A 16,309-nucleotide genomic window follows, 5' to 3' on the forward strand; every position below is an offset into this window, starting at 1 on the left:
TCATTGTTACCCTTGGCTGTTAGGCTCCATAATGAGTCAACCTATAGCTGGAGAAGTGATGATCTCCTCCTGTTAGATGTTTGAGGTAATGTATTTTTTATTCTTCTTACTTCTCTTCTAATATTTGTATATCTGTGCCTGTGACACTGTAATTTCCTTTGGGATCAATAAAGTATCGATGTGTGACTACTCCCATGAAACCTACATCTAATCCAAATTACTACTTCATCCTGAATTTCAAGTGACTGAACCTTCTTTACCAACCTCCTATGTGGGATCTCGTCAAAAGCCTTGATAAAGTCCATGTAGACAACAGCCACTGGTTTGGTGTCATCAACTCTCCTGGTAACTCTCTCACTAGATTCTGTAAGATTGATTAGATACGACCTACCACACACAAAGCCATGCTGACTATTCCTAATCAGTCCATCTATCCAAACACTTATATAGCCAGTCCCTTTGAATAACTTCCAGTAACTTTCCCACTACTGACGTCAAGCTCATTAGCCTCCCTATAATTTTCCAACTTATATTAAGAGTCTTTCTTGAACAACATAACATTAGTTACTCTCCAATCCTCTGCCACCTCACCCGTTGCTAAGGATGCTTTAAATATCTCCGCTAGGGCCCCTGCAAATTCTACAATAGCCTTCTACGATGTCCAGGGGAACATCTTTTTAGGCCCTGGGGATTTATCCACCCTAAATTAGCCTTAGGACAGCAAATACTTTCTCCTCTGTAATCTGTATACAGTCCATGACCTTACTGCTGTTTTGCCTCATTTCTATAAACTTTGTGTTTGTCTTGTGAGTAAATACAGATGCAAAAAATCCATTCCAGATCTCCCCTATCTCTTACAACTCCATGTAGAAATGACCACTTTGACCTTCCAGTAAGAACATAGCAGCCTCTCAAGGGTCAACCAAAGGTGCTTTTCTCTTTGTAAAATTTATTTTTTTATTAACCAAAGACAACTCTTATCCAAGAAAATCAGCTACTACAGGGCTACTCCATCAGTGATCTGCTCGTTGATTGAGGTAGCCAAACCGTTGTTGGCGGCAGAGCTGGCTGAGATGTTGAAGGATATCGGAGCAGCCTGCCGATGTGTCAGAGGAGCTGACCTGGCTGCAGACTGTGTTGCTGCCCACTCGGAAGGATTGGAATTGGTGCAGTATAACCATGGGAGATTGTCTCAGACATTTCACTTGTGATCTATCGTCTGTTGGGCAGTGATAATGTAAGGTGCCGCAGACCCGGTACCCTTGCCTGGTGGAGGGAAAGTGGACATGGGAACTGTGTGGCCTCAGTTGTAGCGAGAACTAGGCCTCAAGCCTTGGTCTTGCCTGCTGCTGCAGAGCAGAGAGAATCAGAATTCTCTCTGATTTGGTTGAGCTCAGCTGGGCCCTGGCCTTGTCCATCAGTGCTGCCCTCCCGTGTCCGAGCAGTGGAATGACAGGCTGGATTACGTGCATCTGTACGCTCTGGGAGACTGCAATATCAATCGCAGGACATTGTCGCTCAGGGTCTTGGACTATACAGTATATGATTTTTTTCAATGAATCTGCTTCTTTGCTCAATATTTTTAATTTCAGGTTTCCTCCGCTATTCGAAGGTAGAGTGTTCCTATGAAACGGTTCGTAAGCCGGACTGTCATAAAGTGAAGAAGCAATTAACATTTATTTATATGGGAAAAATTTGTGAGCGTTCGCAGACCCAAAAAATAACCTACCAAATCAAACCAAATAACACATAAAACCTAAAACAACAGTAATAACACTCAGCGCAAGCGCTCTCAGCAGAAGCACTCTCCAGTAACCTTTAAGCTGTGAAGCTGCCAAATCATACCAAATAACACACAAAAGTACACAGCCTATATAAAGTAGAGATAATGTACGTACAGCATAGTTTCACTTACTGGAATTGGGAAGACAGTGAGCACACTGATGATGGTGTGTTAGGCTGAGTTGTCGGAGGTTGGGGTGATGGGAGACTGGGGTGTCATCTCATCGTCATCTGTTTCCATCAGGGCAGGCAGGTCACCTTCTTCTGTGTCTGCCTGCCTCGATGTTGAAGGTCAAGGTTCGTCGTCTGCTGTGGCTGATGTGGAAGGCTTGAAAAACGACAGTATGCTTGACTGCTTAGCCTCACGCATTTTTCTATCATACAGTTCTTTGTAAGCACTCAAACCATCCTGCAAATATGTCCTAAACCTATGTAGCCTTTCAAAATTAAAGTCGTACTTTTCTGCAATCATTGCAGCTTTGTCAATCGCAGCGAAAATCTCACGCAATTGCTTCACATTCAGTTCCTGGACGACTTCACTTTCGGGCCGTTCGCTACTGTGTTCGGTTTCAATTGTTATCCTTTCCGCTTCATCAGCTCTTCATCTGTCAGTTCTTGGTCATGGGATGCCAAAACCTCTTCAACATCATCTTCGTCAACTTCCACAAGCCCTTAGCCAAACTCACTACATCCTTACCGTTCACTATGATCAAAATGCTTAATTATGTCTAGTTTTACGCTAAATGTAACACCCTTACACGCTCTTTTAGGCTTTTCTGATACCTTAGAACTCATCTTGCTAACGGATTCACAAGATAAACCGACATAAAGCACAGATGCTCACAGGCACGTGTTTAAGCAATGCCGGCTAAAATGCAATTCTGGGGGAGGAGCTTGGCTGCTCGGGGCGCACGCTGCCTTTTTTTCTTACAGTGAAAACACCTTCTGTTAGCGAACACAGGTAACTAATGTAGGTCTTTCGTAACAGCGAGGTGTGGTAGAGCAAACGTTCCAAAAACGGGGGACACCTGTATGTTACTCGCTATTTTTGAATATTTGCTTGCTATTTTGAACATTTTGCACCTTGGCCCCAGAGGAACACTGTCTCATTCAGCTGTATCTATGTATAGTTTGAATGATAAGTAAACTTGATTTGATTTGATTTCAAGAGGACTAACCTTGTCCTTTGCAATCTTTTTGCTCTTAATATATCTAGAGAAGCCTTGGGGATTCTCCTTCACTTTGTCAGCTCAAACAAACTCATGCCTTCTCTTAGCCCTCCCAATTTCTTTAAGTGTTCTCTTACATTTCCCCATGTACCTTATTGTTCCTTCCTGTCTGTACCTGCAGTATACTTCTTTCTTCTTCTTAACCAGAGTCTCAATATTTCTAAAAACCAAGGTTTCCTTGCCTTATAATCTGACAGATATACAAACTCTGTACTCCCAGAATTTCACATTTGAACGCCAACTTACCAAGCACACTTTTGCCTGAAAACAGGCTGTCCCAACCCACATTGGCCAGATCCTTTCCGAGTACATCACAATTGGCCTTTCTCCAATTTACAATCTCAATCCGAGGACCAGAACTATCTTTCTCTATAATTATATTGAAACTAATGTCATTGTGACTATTGAATTCAAAGTGTACCCTCAGACAAACTTCTGCCCTGTTACATTCCCCAATAGGAGATCCAGTATCACACTCTCTCCAGTAGGGACAACAATGTATTGATGAAGAAAACTTTCCTGAACACATTTGACAAACTTTTTCTCATTCAGCCCTTTTACAATATGGGAGTCCCAATCGATCTGTGGTAAGTTAAAATCACCACTTATAACAACCTTATACTTTTTGCAAGTCTGTAATTTTTCTACAAATTTTCTCCTCTAAATTCCGCAGACTGATGGATGTGTTATAACATAATCCCATTAACATGGTCATACCTTTCTTATTCTTTAGTTCTACCCATAAAGCCTCACTAAACGAGTGCTGTGGTCCGTCCTTTCTGAGCACTGCCAGGACATTTTCCCAGGCGGGTAATGTCACCCGGGGAGGGTAGCATTTAATCTCTTTAGCTCTATCATGTCTAAAACAGAGATAGCTCAGAACATTGAGCTGCCAGTCCTGCCCCTCCTGCAACCAAGTCTCACCAATGGCTACAATATCATAATTCCACCCACTGATCTATGCCCTACGCTCTTCTAATTTTCCGACAATACTCCTTGTATTGAAATATACACAACTCAGAACACCCACCGTGCCCATTCCTTTCAATTTCTGACTTGGCATGCTGGTATCTTTTCCCACAACCACTCCACTACATGCTCTGGCACTCTGGCTCCCATCCTCCTGCAACTCAAAATTAAACCATCCCCCACCCTGCCAATCACTGGCAAACCTTCCCACAAGGACGTTGCAAGTATAGTCATCAGGGATATGGAGCTGTCCCACCTTCCCACAGAGTCTGAAGATACCTGAAGTCATAGGCCAAATACACAGCTTCTGTACAGAGAAAGTTTGGCTTCCTGCAGCTTCTGTAGCTCGTACATCATCAGAACCAAACCCCTCCATGAAGGCAGGGTTCAATAATAAGGAAAAGACCGAGCAGAAAAACAGTGTTCTATGGGGCGGCAATGATTCTCATTCATCTACATCAGAATCAGAATCTCGCTTAATGTCTCCGGCATATAAATTCATTAACCTTATGGCAGCAGTACAATAAAATACATGATAAATAGATATAGAGACAAAAATCTGAGTTACATTAAGTCTATTAACTAGTTAAGTTAAAATAAGTAGTGCAAAAAGAGAAAAATTAAAAAAATAGTAGTGTTCATGGGTGCAATGTCTATTCTGAAATCGGATGGCAGAGGGGAAGAAGCTGTCCCTGATTCACTGAGTGTGTGCCGTCAGGCTTCTTACTACCTTCCCGAAGGTAACAACGAGAACAGGGCATGTCCTCGATGGTGGGCATCCTTAATGATGGCCGCTGCCTTCCTAAGGCACCTCTCCTTGAAGATATCTTGGATACTACAGATGGTGGAGCCGACTCAGTTTCTGCAACTGACTGATCTTGAGCAGTGGCCCCTCCCTCACCATACCAGACTGTGATGCAGCCATTCAGAATGCTCTCCATTTGTACAGGTTTCTGAGAGTTTTATTTGACAAACCAAATCGCCTCAAACTCAGAATGAAATATAGTCACTGTCTTATTTTTATAGCTGCATCAATATGCTGCGTCCAGGTTAAGTCCTCAGAGATATTGACACCCGGGAGCTTGAAATTGCTCACTCTCTCCACCTCTGATCCCTCTGTGAGGATTGGTTCATGTTCCCTCATCTTACCTTTCCTGAAGGCCACAATCAGCTCTTTATAATATAGATTCTATATCATAAACATGAGGAAGTCTATAGGTGGTGGAAATGCAAGTGGAAAATGCACTTAATTCATAGGACTGTCATAAATGTCTGCATATCACTTCAAATGTCAATATAGGTACTGAGGGAAAATCAAAAGCCTTTGGAGTAGGGTTATGTGCTAGCATATTTTAGAGATGATATTCAGCTTTTGAAAACAGAAAAAGAATAATAGTGTATTCAGACATATTACATCATATGTTCTGGAGGTTACGTCGTGTAAAAGTAGTCATTTAAGACCAGATTTGGAAAGGACAGTTCCCCACCTGTGAGTTGCAAGATCTGGGAACTGAGTTCTGTTACTGCTTCATCATGCATTACTTGTCCTCCGATGATAAACTCTAACTGCCCCTCCTCCAGCAACTGATGCACCTGAAATTAATAAGCAGTAGAACTTCATACTTCAAGCAGGGCTGAATAACTTTTATAAATCAACAAAATTAGTTAAATCAATGCACATTGGAATGAAAAACAGAAAATAAAGAACTAATACTCTCAAATCAGTATTCACTGCTATATGAAGATTTAACATGATTTTACAAAAAAACAACTGCCATCTATAATCCCGTTAATTCAGTGAAATTGAATTTGAAAGAGCTCTAAGCTTTCTGGGTCATACAGATTCAATGCTATGACATTGTTGTATCAATAAATATTTCACTATTTAAATATTAACACAGAATTAACATTGGTTCTTGATTAAATAGGCTACTTTTTGTGAAAAACATTTGCAACTGGTTTATGACACTTATCTTGTTTTTCCTCAAGTGACACCTTTTTCTTTTTCTTATAAGATCTATTTTCTTCCCTTATTAAGCATTTCTTTCTACACAAGTAAATATTTAAAGTATGTCTGAATAACACAACAGAACTGTAGATTCAGTGGTGATGAAAACTAGTTGGTGAAGCCATATCGACTAGGATAATCCTAAACTCAATTCGTAGTCTGTGGTCAGTGATTTCATTTCAGCTGAAGCATTATCAAGGCTTCAAAAACTAAATCCCAGGACTGAAATGGAAAGAAATGTCAATAAGCCAGGATTCAAGATCAGTGCTAGTTGGTGGAGGATAGAGCCAAGGTGAAATTTGGTTTTAATTCCTGCCACGCTGAAGTAGCTTATTAACAAATCTTATAAAGATTTCTGCAAGACTCTCTCAGTAGCAATACCTCATCAATATGTTAAAAACTTTAATAAGTAATAAAAAAGGACACAATAATAGGCAAGTACCGTGAGGTAGTAAAATTTCATCAATTCCGAATACCCATCCCAGATAGTGATAGGTGGTCATTTCTTAAAATATGTTAAGTATTTTAATGAAGTTGCATTATTCACTTTTAATGGTTAGAGGGTGGGCTTCCAGTGCACCTGAAGGGCATGAGAAGGCAAAATCAAGTCAGCAAGTGTCTGTCCAATGCTTCTGAGTTACGCAATTGGAAGTGCTTCACCCTGCACCCTGCAGTTTGCTTCTCACACAATCTTCCTACCCACTCAACAGTCTCCTTCCAACAAGCAATGGCTGCCCTTTATTCCAACAGAAAACACAAAAGAAAAAACTAAATGAGGGTCATGTGTTAAATTCGCTAATGCTCCTCCCTGCAATAATCACATCCACATAATGAACCCACTCAAAACAACAATGAAAAGAAATAGGAACAACAGTGATGTTCATTACAGTTAGGAAAATGAGTCTCAAATCTAATTCAAAACAATAGCAAACAACCCAACATTGATCTCACTTCAACAGTAATCCATCAGTTGTTTACAGCCTGAGAGATGTCGACTGCTGTTCCATGAAGAACCATTTAGCACACAGAAAAGGCCAACAAAAACAGTGATATACTTTTTCAGAGAATGTTTATTTCTGCAAAAGAAACTAAGATTGGTTGGGGTATAAAGATTAGCCTATGGTGATGAGACATTCCTTCCCATTTTCAAATAGTATCCTGGGAGTGGCTGCACTTTAGTTCCACATCAAAAACAGTGAAATGGCAATTATGTTACACAACTCTATGTCACTGGCCATTTTTAAGAATATATAAATTATTCTGCACAATCCCAGTGGCTGTAAATGTTTTCTTTCTTTTAAATGAATTTATTTAAAAGAATTAAAAGGGCGATATTTGAGTAGATACGATGGCATAAGCTGAGAATCACTGAATCCTACAATAAAGAAGCGATCATATAACCATATAACAATTACAGCACGGAAACAGGCCATCTCGGCCCTTCTAGTCTGTGCCGAACGCTTACTCTCACCTAATCCCACTGACCTGCACTCAGCCCATAACCCTCCATTCCTTTCCTGTCCATATACCTATCCAATTTTGCTTTAAATGACAATACCGAACCTGCCTCTACCACTTCTACTGGAAGCTCATTCCACACAGCTATCACTCTCCGAGTAAAGAAATTCCCCCTCATGTTACCCTTAAACTTTTGCCCCCTAAGTCTTAACTCATGTTCTCTTGTTTGAATCTCCCCTACCCTCAATGGAAAAAGCCTACTCACGTCAACTCTATCTATCCCCCTCATAATTTTAAATGCCTCTCAACCTCAACCTTCTACGTTCATTTGCCCAATGCCAGACTGCCTTTATGAAAGCTCCCCATACTTTCCCTATTACCCCGCTATTTTGCCCCTTCAATATTTATTCTCCTGAGGGAAGTTACAATTGCATTTTTTTCCATGATATAATGTCTTGATTTAATAACTGCAGCAGAGGAAACATTTGAAAAACATTCTCAAAGTCTCCTTGGCTCCCACCAGCTTGTGGAAGTCCCTAGCAATAATGATTTGAATAATACCCTGGACAGCTCCAAGGCCTTTGATCTATTTATTGGCAGAAACTGAAAAAGAAACACACATTTCCCACACCCCTGACTCACTTTCCCCATTGAGCATCTCATACCCCAGCCGCGGAAGCGTCAGTGGAGATTATGTTCACCTAAACAGCAAGCACAGAACCCAAAAGCTGAGTGGAAACAAATGCTCCTTAACTGAGTAAAAAAAAAGAAAAATATAAGTATAGTCACAACAATATCTATTACCTGCTTTTTCTGTGTATCAGTGGCTACCTTATCCCACCAGAGTCGAAAGAACTCTTGCTCTACAGCAATAAATTTGTGCTGTTTCTTCTTTACCAGTTCCTCCACAACAGTGGTGTAAACATTGGCTGCATATGCATGCATACTCTCCTGTTAAAGAGACAATAAGTCAACTTAAAGGATATTTTTATCAGATTGTTCCCTTGTAGCAGAAGCTATTTTCCATACATTCCTTTACAATCCACTAATTACGTTACGATTTAACCGCAGATGATCTTATAATTATCTCCACACAACTGGGCCACTGAGTTACCAATGACATCCATTGTGGATATCATTAAGTAAACCTAAGAAATGAATTTACTGAGATTCAAATCTGAGTAAGGCACAGGGGCAGTCTTGTAAATATAAAACAAAGAATTACCTAATGGCTGAACCTAGCTACAAAACCAATCCTCCAGTTAAACTAGGCTAATATGGACAGTAATGTACTAATATCTAAAATAAAATTAAGCACGCAAGGACTCGGTAAAATTGATAATTATTACAATTTGAAAAAGGATATGATGATTTTGACATACCTCATTCTCGCTCAGATGACATCACATAGAGGAGTGTCCCGACACTCAGTTTTTAAGATTTTTACAGAATGGAACAAATATATTATTTAAATCTTTATTACTTTTGTGCTGAGAATGAAAAATGTCAATGTTGTAAAATGGAAAACTCTCATTTTAAGTTCACATGTCAAATTAGCTCATACAATAAAGAGCTATCTTTTTAGGCAAGCAGACATGGATTTGACTGCAATGTTTAAGGGAAATTTGGATAAGTACATGGATGGGAGGAGGGGTATGGAGGGCTATGGTCCAGGTGAGGGGCAGAATATGGGCTAGACATGTCGAATGACGTGTTCCTGTGCTGTAGTTGTATTGTAGGCCTCTGTTAGTCTCAATAGACCATGGATTTGCGCCTTGGAAAGTTTCCAGGGTGCAAGCCTGGGCAAGGATTTTTTTTTCTGGAAGACCGGCAGTTGCCCAAGCTGCAAGTCTCCCCTCTCCACGCCACCGATGTTGTCCAAGGGAAGGGCATTAGGACTGTAGTACTGTATGACTCAATGACTTCGTGCCGTGTATCATACCAGTTGGTGGAACTGTCTGTTATTCCTGGAGCCTTCAGAATGCAAAAGAGAAGTCTTGTATTATCGTAGTTCTTTGCCTAGTTAAGATGCATTCTATTTGTCTTAATGGCATTATTCATATAATTGCAGCTCGAGAAGAAAAGTTAACCGTAGTGTTAGCCCATTGCTGCAGCATGCATGAAGGCTAACTGTAGAAAGCAAAAGCCATTTTCTGAGAGTTAGAGTTGTTTGAACAGGATGTATCACCTTGATGTATCTGACTAAGTGATGAAATTTCCTCAGTGAGTCTTACAATTAAACAGCATCCGTATGGTTCTCTTACTACTGTGCTTCAGACCCTTCTAGAGGTAGCTTAGGCAGGCTGCCTGCCTCCCCCCTCACACACTCAGCTCAACCCACTGCGTTCCCTCGGCAGACTTCTGTTGTTGTGTTCTCTTGCTCACTATACAAAGCAGATCCTTTCTTCCTTCAGTTCTTCCCACCGGGCTTCCACATCCCTCTGAGAAGCTTAGGCACATTGCATTGTCACCACTGTTGGTGAAGCATTCTCCTGAAAGCATTGCAACTCGTATTGTTTGGCTGTTTAACCAAGCGCAGCGAGGCTTCAATATTGGAATGCCAGTGTGGATTCACAGCAACATTTGCTAAATAAGGAAGCAGTTGCCATTTTAAGCACAATACAATTTTAAAATCAAATCTTTGAATGTGGTTTTGGAATGGTACCTCTGTAATTAATCTTTAACACACAAAAAACCTTAATGTATTTTCTTCAGCTGCATCCAATGCTTTAAATACTTTACAGTAGCTAGTGTTTCCAGAGAATTGTAGACCAACACTGACCATATTTAGATGTTTACTATTATTACTCATGGCCCCTTTCGACATGGCATTGCCACGGAACTGGTTTACTGCATTTAAACTCGTTATAATGAATTAGAATGCTGAATTGTTGAACTATTGACTTGAGCTGGGTCTTTGGGACATAATGAATAACTGGGGGTGGGGTAGGGAGTTAGTTGGAAGCTTAGACTCCAATACCTCATTAAATTACACCCATGGGGTTTCAATACGTGGAGAGAAATGTGCACAAAGATTCTCAGAGGGACGTTTAAGCTCCGGTCAATGTCAAAATAAATTTATTATTCACGTATGTATTTCTCACCGTGTGCTATCCTGAGATTCATTTTCTTACATGCACTTCATTGGGACACATCAGGACCAGTATATTTTGGTCAATTAGGCTACCTCAATTAGCAGAAGTTTCATGGAAATAGTTAAAACCGTATAAAAAAGACTATTTAACTATTTAGCTGATTAACATATGTATTTAAATAAAAAAAAGAACAAATTTGAAAATTTACAATACCAATACAGTACTAAAAAACTGTAATTCCTAATCGTTATTGACGGAGGAAGTAATCCAGTGTACGTTGCCATGTTCTTTTGATTGAATGTAAGTTAATAAAATCATTGTTCATGGTTTCAGACTCTATGAGAATAGTGTCAATGTGAAAAGGAAGATTGTACGAATAGCCAAAGGCAGCTTTTGCAGTGGTTGGCAACCTCTCAGCACAGAGCGACTGATCGGGCAAAGGTTAGAATCCCTTTTGCTGTTCTACGACAGGTGAACTCTGAGGATGCGCAGCGCATTAGAAAACAGGAACCTTTTCAAATCAGAAGTTACCTTAGTGAACTCTGCCTCTTTTTTGACTCTGAGGGACTGCAGTGGAGGATGTATGAAGAGAGTACAACCTACTTTGGAGGTACCTCACTCAATCATCATTCTGGAAACGCACCATGTCATCTGTCAGCTCATCAGACTTCACCACGAGCAACAATGTCATCAAGGACGACCATTCAGAGCGAGAACGATTAAAGACTGTGCAGTAAGACTGTTTCAAGACTAGTTTCTGAGATGTCCATTCTTTTCCCAAAGATTTAATGAAATGATCATTCGACTTTCTGTTAAAGTAATTATGTTTAACATGGATGTCAGGCGGGAGTGTTCTGCCCCAAGAGCTGCTGTTCATTTTGTATGAAGTTTGTTTTGCACAAACCACTCCATGTTCATAAACTTTTTTTTACATCATTTCCTGCGTGGGTTAATTTTGGATTTTGACTTGAAACACATACGATAGAAAGCCATCCATTGCCATCCACTCTTTATTTGCCTTTGATACAGCAGCATCTTTTCAAAAAGGTTTCTCATTAAAAATCCTGAAGAAAGCTTCTGGCTTGGGTGATTTTTCTGATTTTTGAGAAGGTGTGTAACTCTCTGCCTTGCTTTGTTCACAACATTTTGCAGGGGCAGTAGAACAAGGGAAGTAAAGAGAATGCCTAGGTTGGGAGGCATCCTCGATTATCTCGGCTGTCATATTCCAGCAACTGAATTGAAGGCAAGTTTGAGGCATGCTCATTGAAGAATTTCAGAGCTCCCACTTAAATAGTAAAAATATTTGAAGTGTCTAGTAATCTGAGAGCTACCCAACGGAAATAACTAATACCTGTCTCACTTGTGTTCTGCATTGGTTTGAAATATCCCTCATTTTACTGTGGTTAACTGAGATTAAAAGTAAAACAGGGGATAATTGAGATCTATAGCAGATCATAACAATGAACTTGCTTCGTGTCTTGGATTGTATATTTTCCTTATGTCAGATTTATTCAAAAGAATCATTTGTGCAACAGCTGGTTCACTCACAGGAGAGATAACGATTCTCTGTTCCATCAGCAGTCAGTCATTTCTGTTTGGTCCTGGTGTCACAAAGCATCAGAGGCAAAATCAGAATAAAACCAAGCCATGAGATAGTTCTGTGCCTATGGTAACATTATTGTCACCTTATTCATGTGACAGAAAATCGTAGGAACAGAATAATAAACAGTGGTTTACATAGCCAGGGAACCCTTATCCCATCCTACTCTACCCTGTTACTTGACACTTCTGACAGTGCCACAATGCTACTTAAAGGTCAACTATATATATATATATATACACATATACATACATACATATATATATATATATATATATTAACATTGTGGGAGGAAGAAGCTTACATGTCACAAGCCAAGCTACCCACGCTTTGCTAACAAATATACTTCACGTCACCTTGCTCGTTATCATCTGAGGATATTTGAAATGCCTTTATCAACCGGACCTATTAGAGGAAAACCTTTGCAAGCTGGTCACAGAATGGCCTAGTGTCTTGGAAATCGCTGACACAATGCTTTTTCTATATCAGGACAACCTCACTTAACAGACTCACTGTTGGAAAGAATCTTGTAAGGTTATGAGGGCACTCTGCAGTAACATTATCTATTATAATTCAGCATTCAATAAAACTGATAATCTGGCACACTTGGGACTTTAGTGATGTTGGAATGGCAGTTTTTCCAGACCATTGAATGCTATTCCTATTAAAACTCCTAAGGCATTGCAAATTAAATTGTTTAAAATGGCAACAGTACTATAATACATTTTCCAGTGAACTCGATTAATTGAAAGGGAGCATAGTAGCTGGGGCCCCAGTCGGTGGAAAGTGAGCATAGGGACAGGGGCCGAAGTGAGTGGAAGGAGAGTGCTTTAAAAGGGCAATGATCATACCAGTGCCCAAAAAGAGCAGGATGAGATGCCTTAACAATTGTTGCTAGTAGTGTTCACATCTACGGTGATGAAATGCTTTGCAGGTCTGGTTATGGCTAGAATCATTTTCTGTCTCAGCAAAGACCTTGACCCACTGTAGTTTGCCTATCACCACAACAGGTCTACAGATGAGATCTCAGTTGGAGTTTCAGGAGGTTTGGTTTGTCACCAAATTCAGTCACATAGTTCGACAGGTGTACTGTTGCATCACCTTCTGGTATGCGGGGGAGAGGGGTTACTACACAGGATCAAAAGAAGCTGTAGAAAGTTATGAACTTCCTCAGCACCATCAGGAGCTCTAGCTTCCATAATATCCAGGGCATCTTCAAGCAGCCATGCCTCAAAAAGGCAGCATCCATAATTAAGGACCCATATCACCCAAGACACCACATACAAAATGCTGGAGGAACTCAGCAGGCCAGGGAGCATCTATAGAAAAGGAGTACAGTCGATATTTTGGGCCGAAACCCTTCGGCAGGACTGGAGAAGAATAATCTGAGGAGTAGATTTAAAAGGTAGTGTGAGGGGAGAGACGATCACCAGGTGATAGGTGAAACCTGGAGTGGGGGGATGAAGTAAGGAGCTGGGAGGCTGATTGGTGAAAGAGACAGAAGGCCATGGAAGAAAGGAAAGGGGGAAGGAGCAACAGAGGGAGGCGATGGACGGGGAAGGAGATGAGGTGAGAGAGGGAAAAGGGGGGATGGGAAACGTGAAGGGGGGGTGGAGACATTACGAGAGGTTTGAGAAATCGATGTTCATGCCAGCAGGTTGGAGGCTACCCAGATGAAATATAAGGTATTATACTTTATATATAAGATCTTCCTTAATATAATATGTTTTATATATAATTCGTATATAAGGTCTTCTTGTAACCTAACTGTGGCCTCATCACGATAGTGGATAGTGGAATGGGATGGGAAGTGGAATTAAAATGAACCCAACCTAGGACATGCCCTCTTCTCATTGCTACCATCAGGAAGGAGGTACAGGAGCCTGAAGGAACACAGTCAGCAATTCAGGAACAGCTTCTTCCCCTCTGCCATCCGACTTCTGAATGGACATTGAAGCTTTGAATTCTACCTCACTACTTATGTGCTCTATTTATTTTAACTAATATATATATTTACTGTAATTCAGTTTCTATTGTTATGTATTGTAATGTACTGCTGCTGTAAACAAAAAACAAATTTCACAACATATGCCAGTGATATGAAACCTAATTCTGATTCTAAACAGGAACCTGGACCCTGGTGAGTGGAAGGGGAATGCTGCAAACCATATTTAGTGAAGCAGGTGCCAACCCATCAGGATTTCCAAATAGTCACACAACAGTCTGGCTCTAAAGTTATAACACAGACTTAAACTCTTTGAGGAAGTGGTGAAGGGAGAAGATGATTTTTTTTAGCACCCAGAGAGTGACAGAAATCTGGAACACCGACTGAAATAAACAGAGGCAGAAATTGTTGTGTCACATATAAAGAGAATAAGCACTTGAGTGGTACAGATGGAGAGCTGGACAGGAGGCAGAAGAGAATTCAGATGCTGGAATCTGGAGCAACAATCTCTTGAAGTCCATGGTCAAGCAGTATATGTAGGGTTTAAAAATTCACCCCATAGATGCTGCTCCTGACGCATGGTTTTATTGACAATTCCTCTCCCCACCCGCACAGATGTTACTCCACCCACTGAGTCCCTCCAGCAGAAGGTTTATTGCTGCAGCTGGAGAGGAGGATTTCCTCCAACTAGGCTGCAAATTATTAGATTATGTGATGTGTTACAGCCACAATTTTGCAACTATCATTCAATGTTATTTGAACTGCAGTGGTTGCACATTTGCTATATAAGACAGCTTTTCTGCACAATATTGAGTCTAAATTATTCTGGTATATAACCATATAACAATTACAGCACGAAAACAGGCCATCTCAGCCCTTCTAGTCCATGCCGAATGCTTATATCATGTCACGAGGGTGGAATTTGGACAACCTACTCCACCTGAATTGCTTGTTTGATATTTAAATTGCTTGCGTGACGCTTTTATGCTGCTGTGGGGATACCGCAGTTCCTCTATGTTAATGGCCTGAACGTTTATAGTGGCTTAAAGGGCTTAGTTCCTGGGCTGTATCACTTTGAAAAAGAAGGGGTATAGGAGTGCTGGACATGGGGCACAAGAGAATGCCCCATTACTAGAGGTTTGAGAAATCTGAAGCAACAACCTAGTGAAGGAACTCAGTGGATTCCTCGCACTCCGAACGCCACTCTTATCTGAGCAATAACTGACATCTGCGTCATGTCGCACTTCTGTGCATAAACTCCTTGCTTTGCGTTTTAGGTTTGGTACAATTTACACGAGCTACAACGAAATCTGCAAACAAATTAAATTTAAAACATCGTTAACGACCAAGAAGCTAGTTTGCCAGAGGTTCAATAACATTCATTTGACATGCTGAAACAAGGAATCACAAGGCAAAGGTCGTGGTGTACGTTAATCCAGTTAATACTTCAACACTCATTCATTTTGCTTCAAACATCTAACAAGAGATGAGCTGGGACAAAAGGTCGTAGAACTTGCACATCAAGATGTGCTTTATGATTTTTTAAAAGAGAGAATGCACCAGCTTATTCTATACTACACATTGGCATGTTTCCACTCCCCTACCTCCACGGTGTAAACCCAACCAACGTCCATGTGACTGTGAGGAACGACGAATGCCTGGATGACATTATTTTTGCCCGAGTGTCCGCCAAGCCGCCGCGTCGCCCCTCGAACGCTGAGACACAGCAGAGTTCCAAAAACGGTTACAGTAACAAACACTCCAAAGCCTTTCATTGTTGCAACATTCCTTCCGCCTTTCTGGGGAAGCGCAAAATTGAATACGGAAAGAGAACGCGTCCAATTGTTCAGTGCAAAAGAGACACAGACCAGTTTATCTAAAAAGTAATCAAAGGACAATGTTTCTGACCCGTTACGAAGCAAATGGTATTAATGTTTAACCGAGTGTAATGCCCCCATGTTGTACAGGTGACATGGCATGTATGCATGAGTTTATTTCGAAATCCATTTTGTTATGGTTTGTAACTCCGGAAACTAATCGAAAGAAAAAGACAGGAGCCGAAATGTTTGTCTATATAGTTTTTCTTTCCGTCCCCCCCCCCCCCCCCAGCAAGGCGCTCATATATGACGTCGTGGCGTAATGACGTAACATGCACGTACTTCTTACATTTAACATGATTTATGTAAACAAACAAAGGGAATGCTTTATCAAACAATTTATTTA

The 16,309-nt window shown here is 40.7% G+C and overlaps 1 protein-coding gene across 1 annotated transcript in view; it reads right to left on the reverse strand.

Annotated features, from left to right (window-relative positions):
• Positions 1-16,035, reverse strand: part of man2b2 (mannosidase, alpha, class 2B, member 2) — a 146,929-nt gene extending 130,894 nt beyond the window's left edge. The window contains exons 1-3 of the mRNA XM_059965249.1: positions 15,691-16,035; positions 8,251-8,397; positions 5,468-5,573 (exon numbers count right to left, since the gene is read on the reverse strand). Coding sequence (XP_059821232.1) covers positions 5,468-5,573; positions 8,251-8,397; positions 15,691-15,861 — 424 coding nt within the window. The 5' untranslated portion in view covers positions 15,862-16,035. The remainder of the gene's footprint in view (positions 1-5,467; positions 5,574-8,250; positions 8,398-15,690) is intronic.
• Between the last annotated feature and the right edge of the window lie 274 nt (positions 16,036-16,309).

The sequence above is a fragment of the Hypanus sabinus genome, chromosome 3 (assembly GCF_030144855.1).
Source record: "Hypanus sabinus isolate sHypSab1 chromosome 3, sHypSab1.hap1, whole genome shotgun sequence".
Taxonomy (NCBI): Eukaryota; Metazoa; Chordata; class Chondrichthyes; order Myliobatiformes; family Dasyatidae; genus Hypanus; species Hypanus sabinus.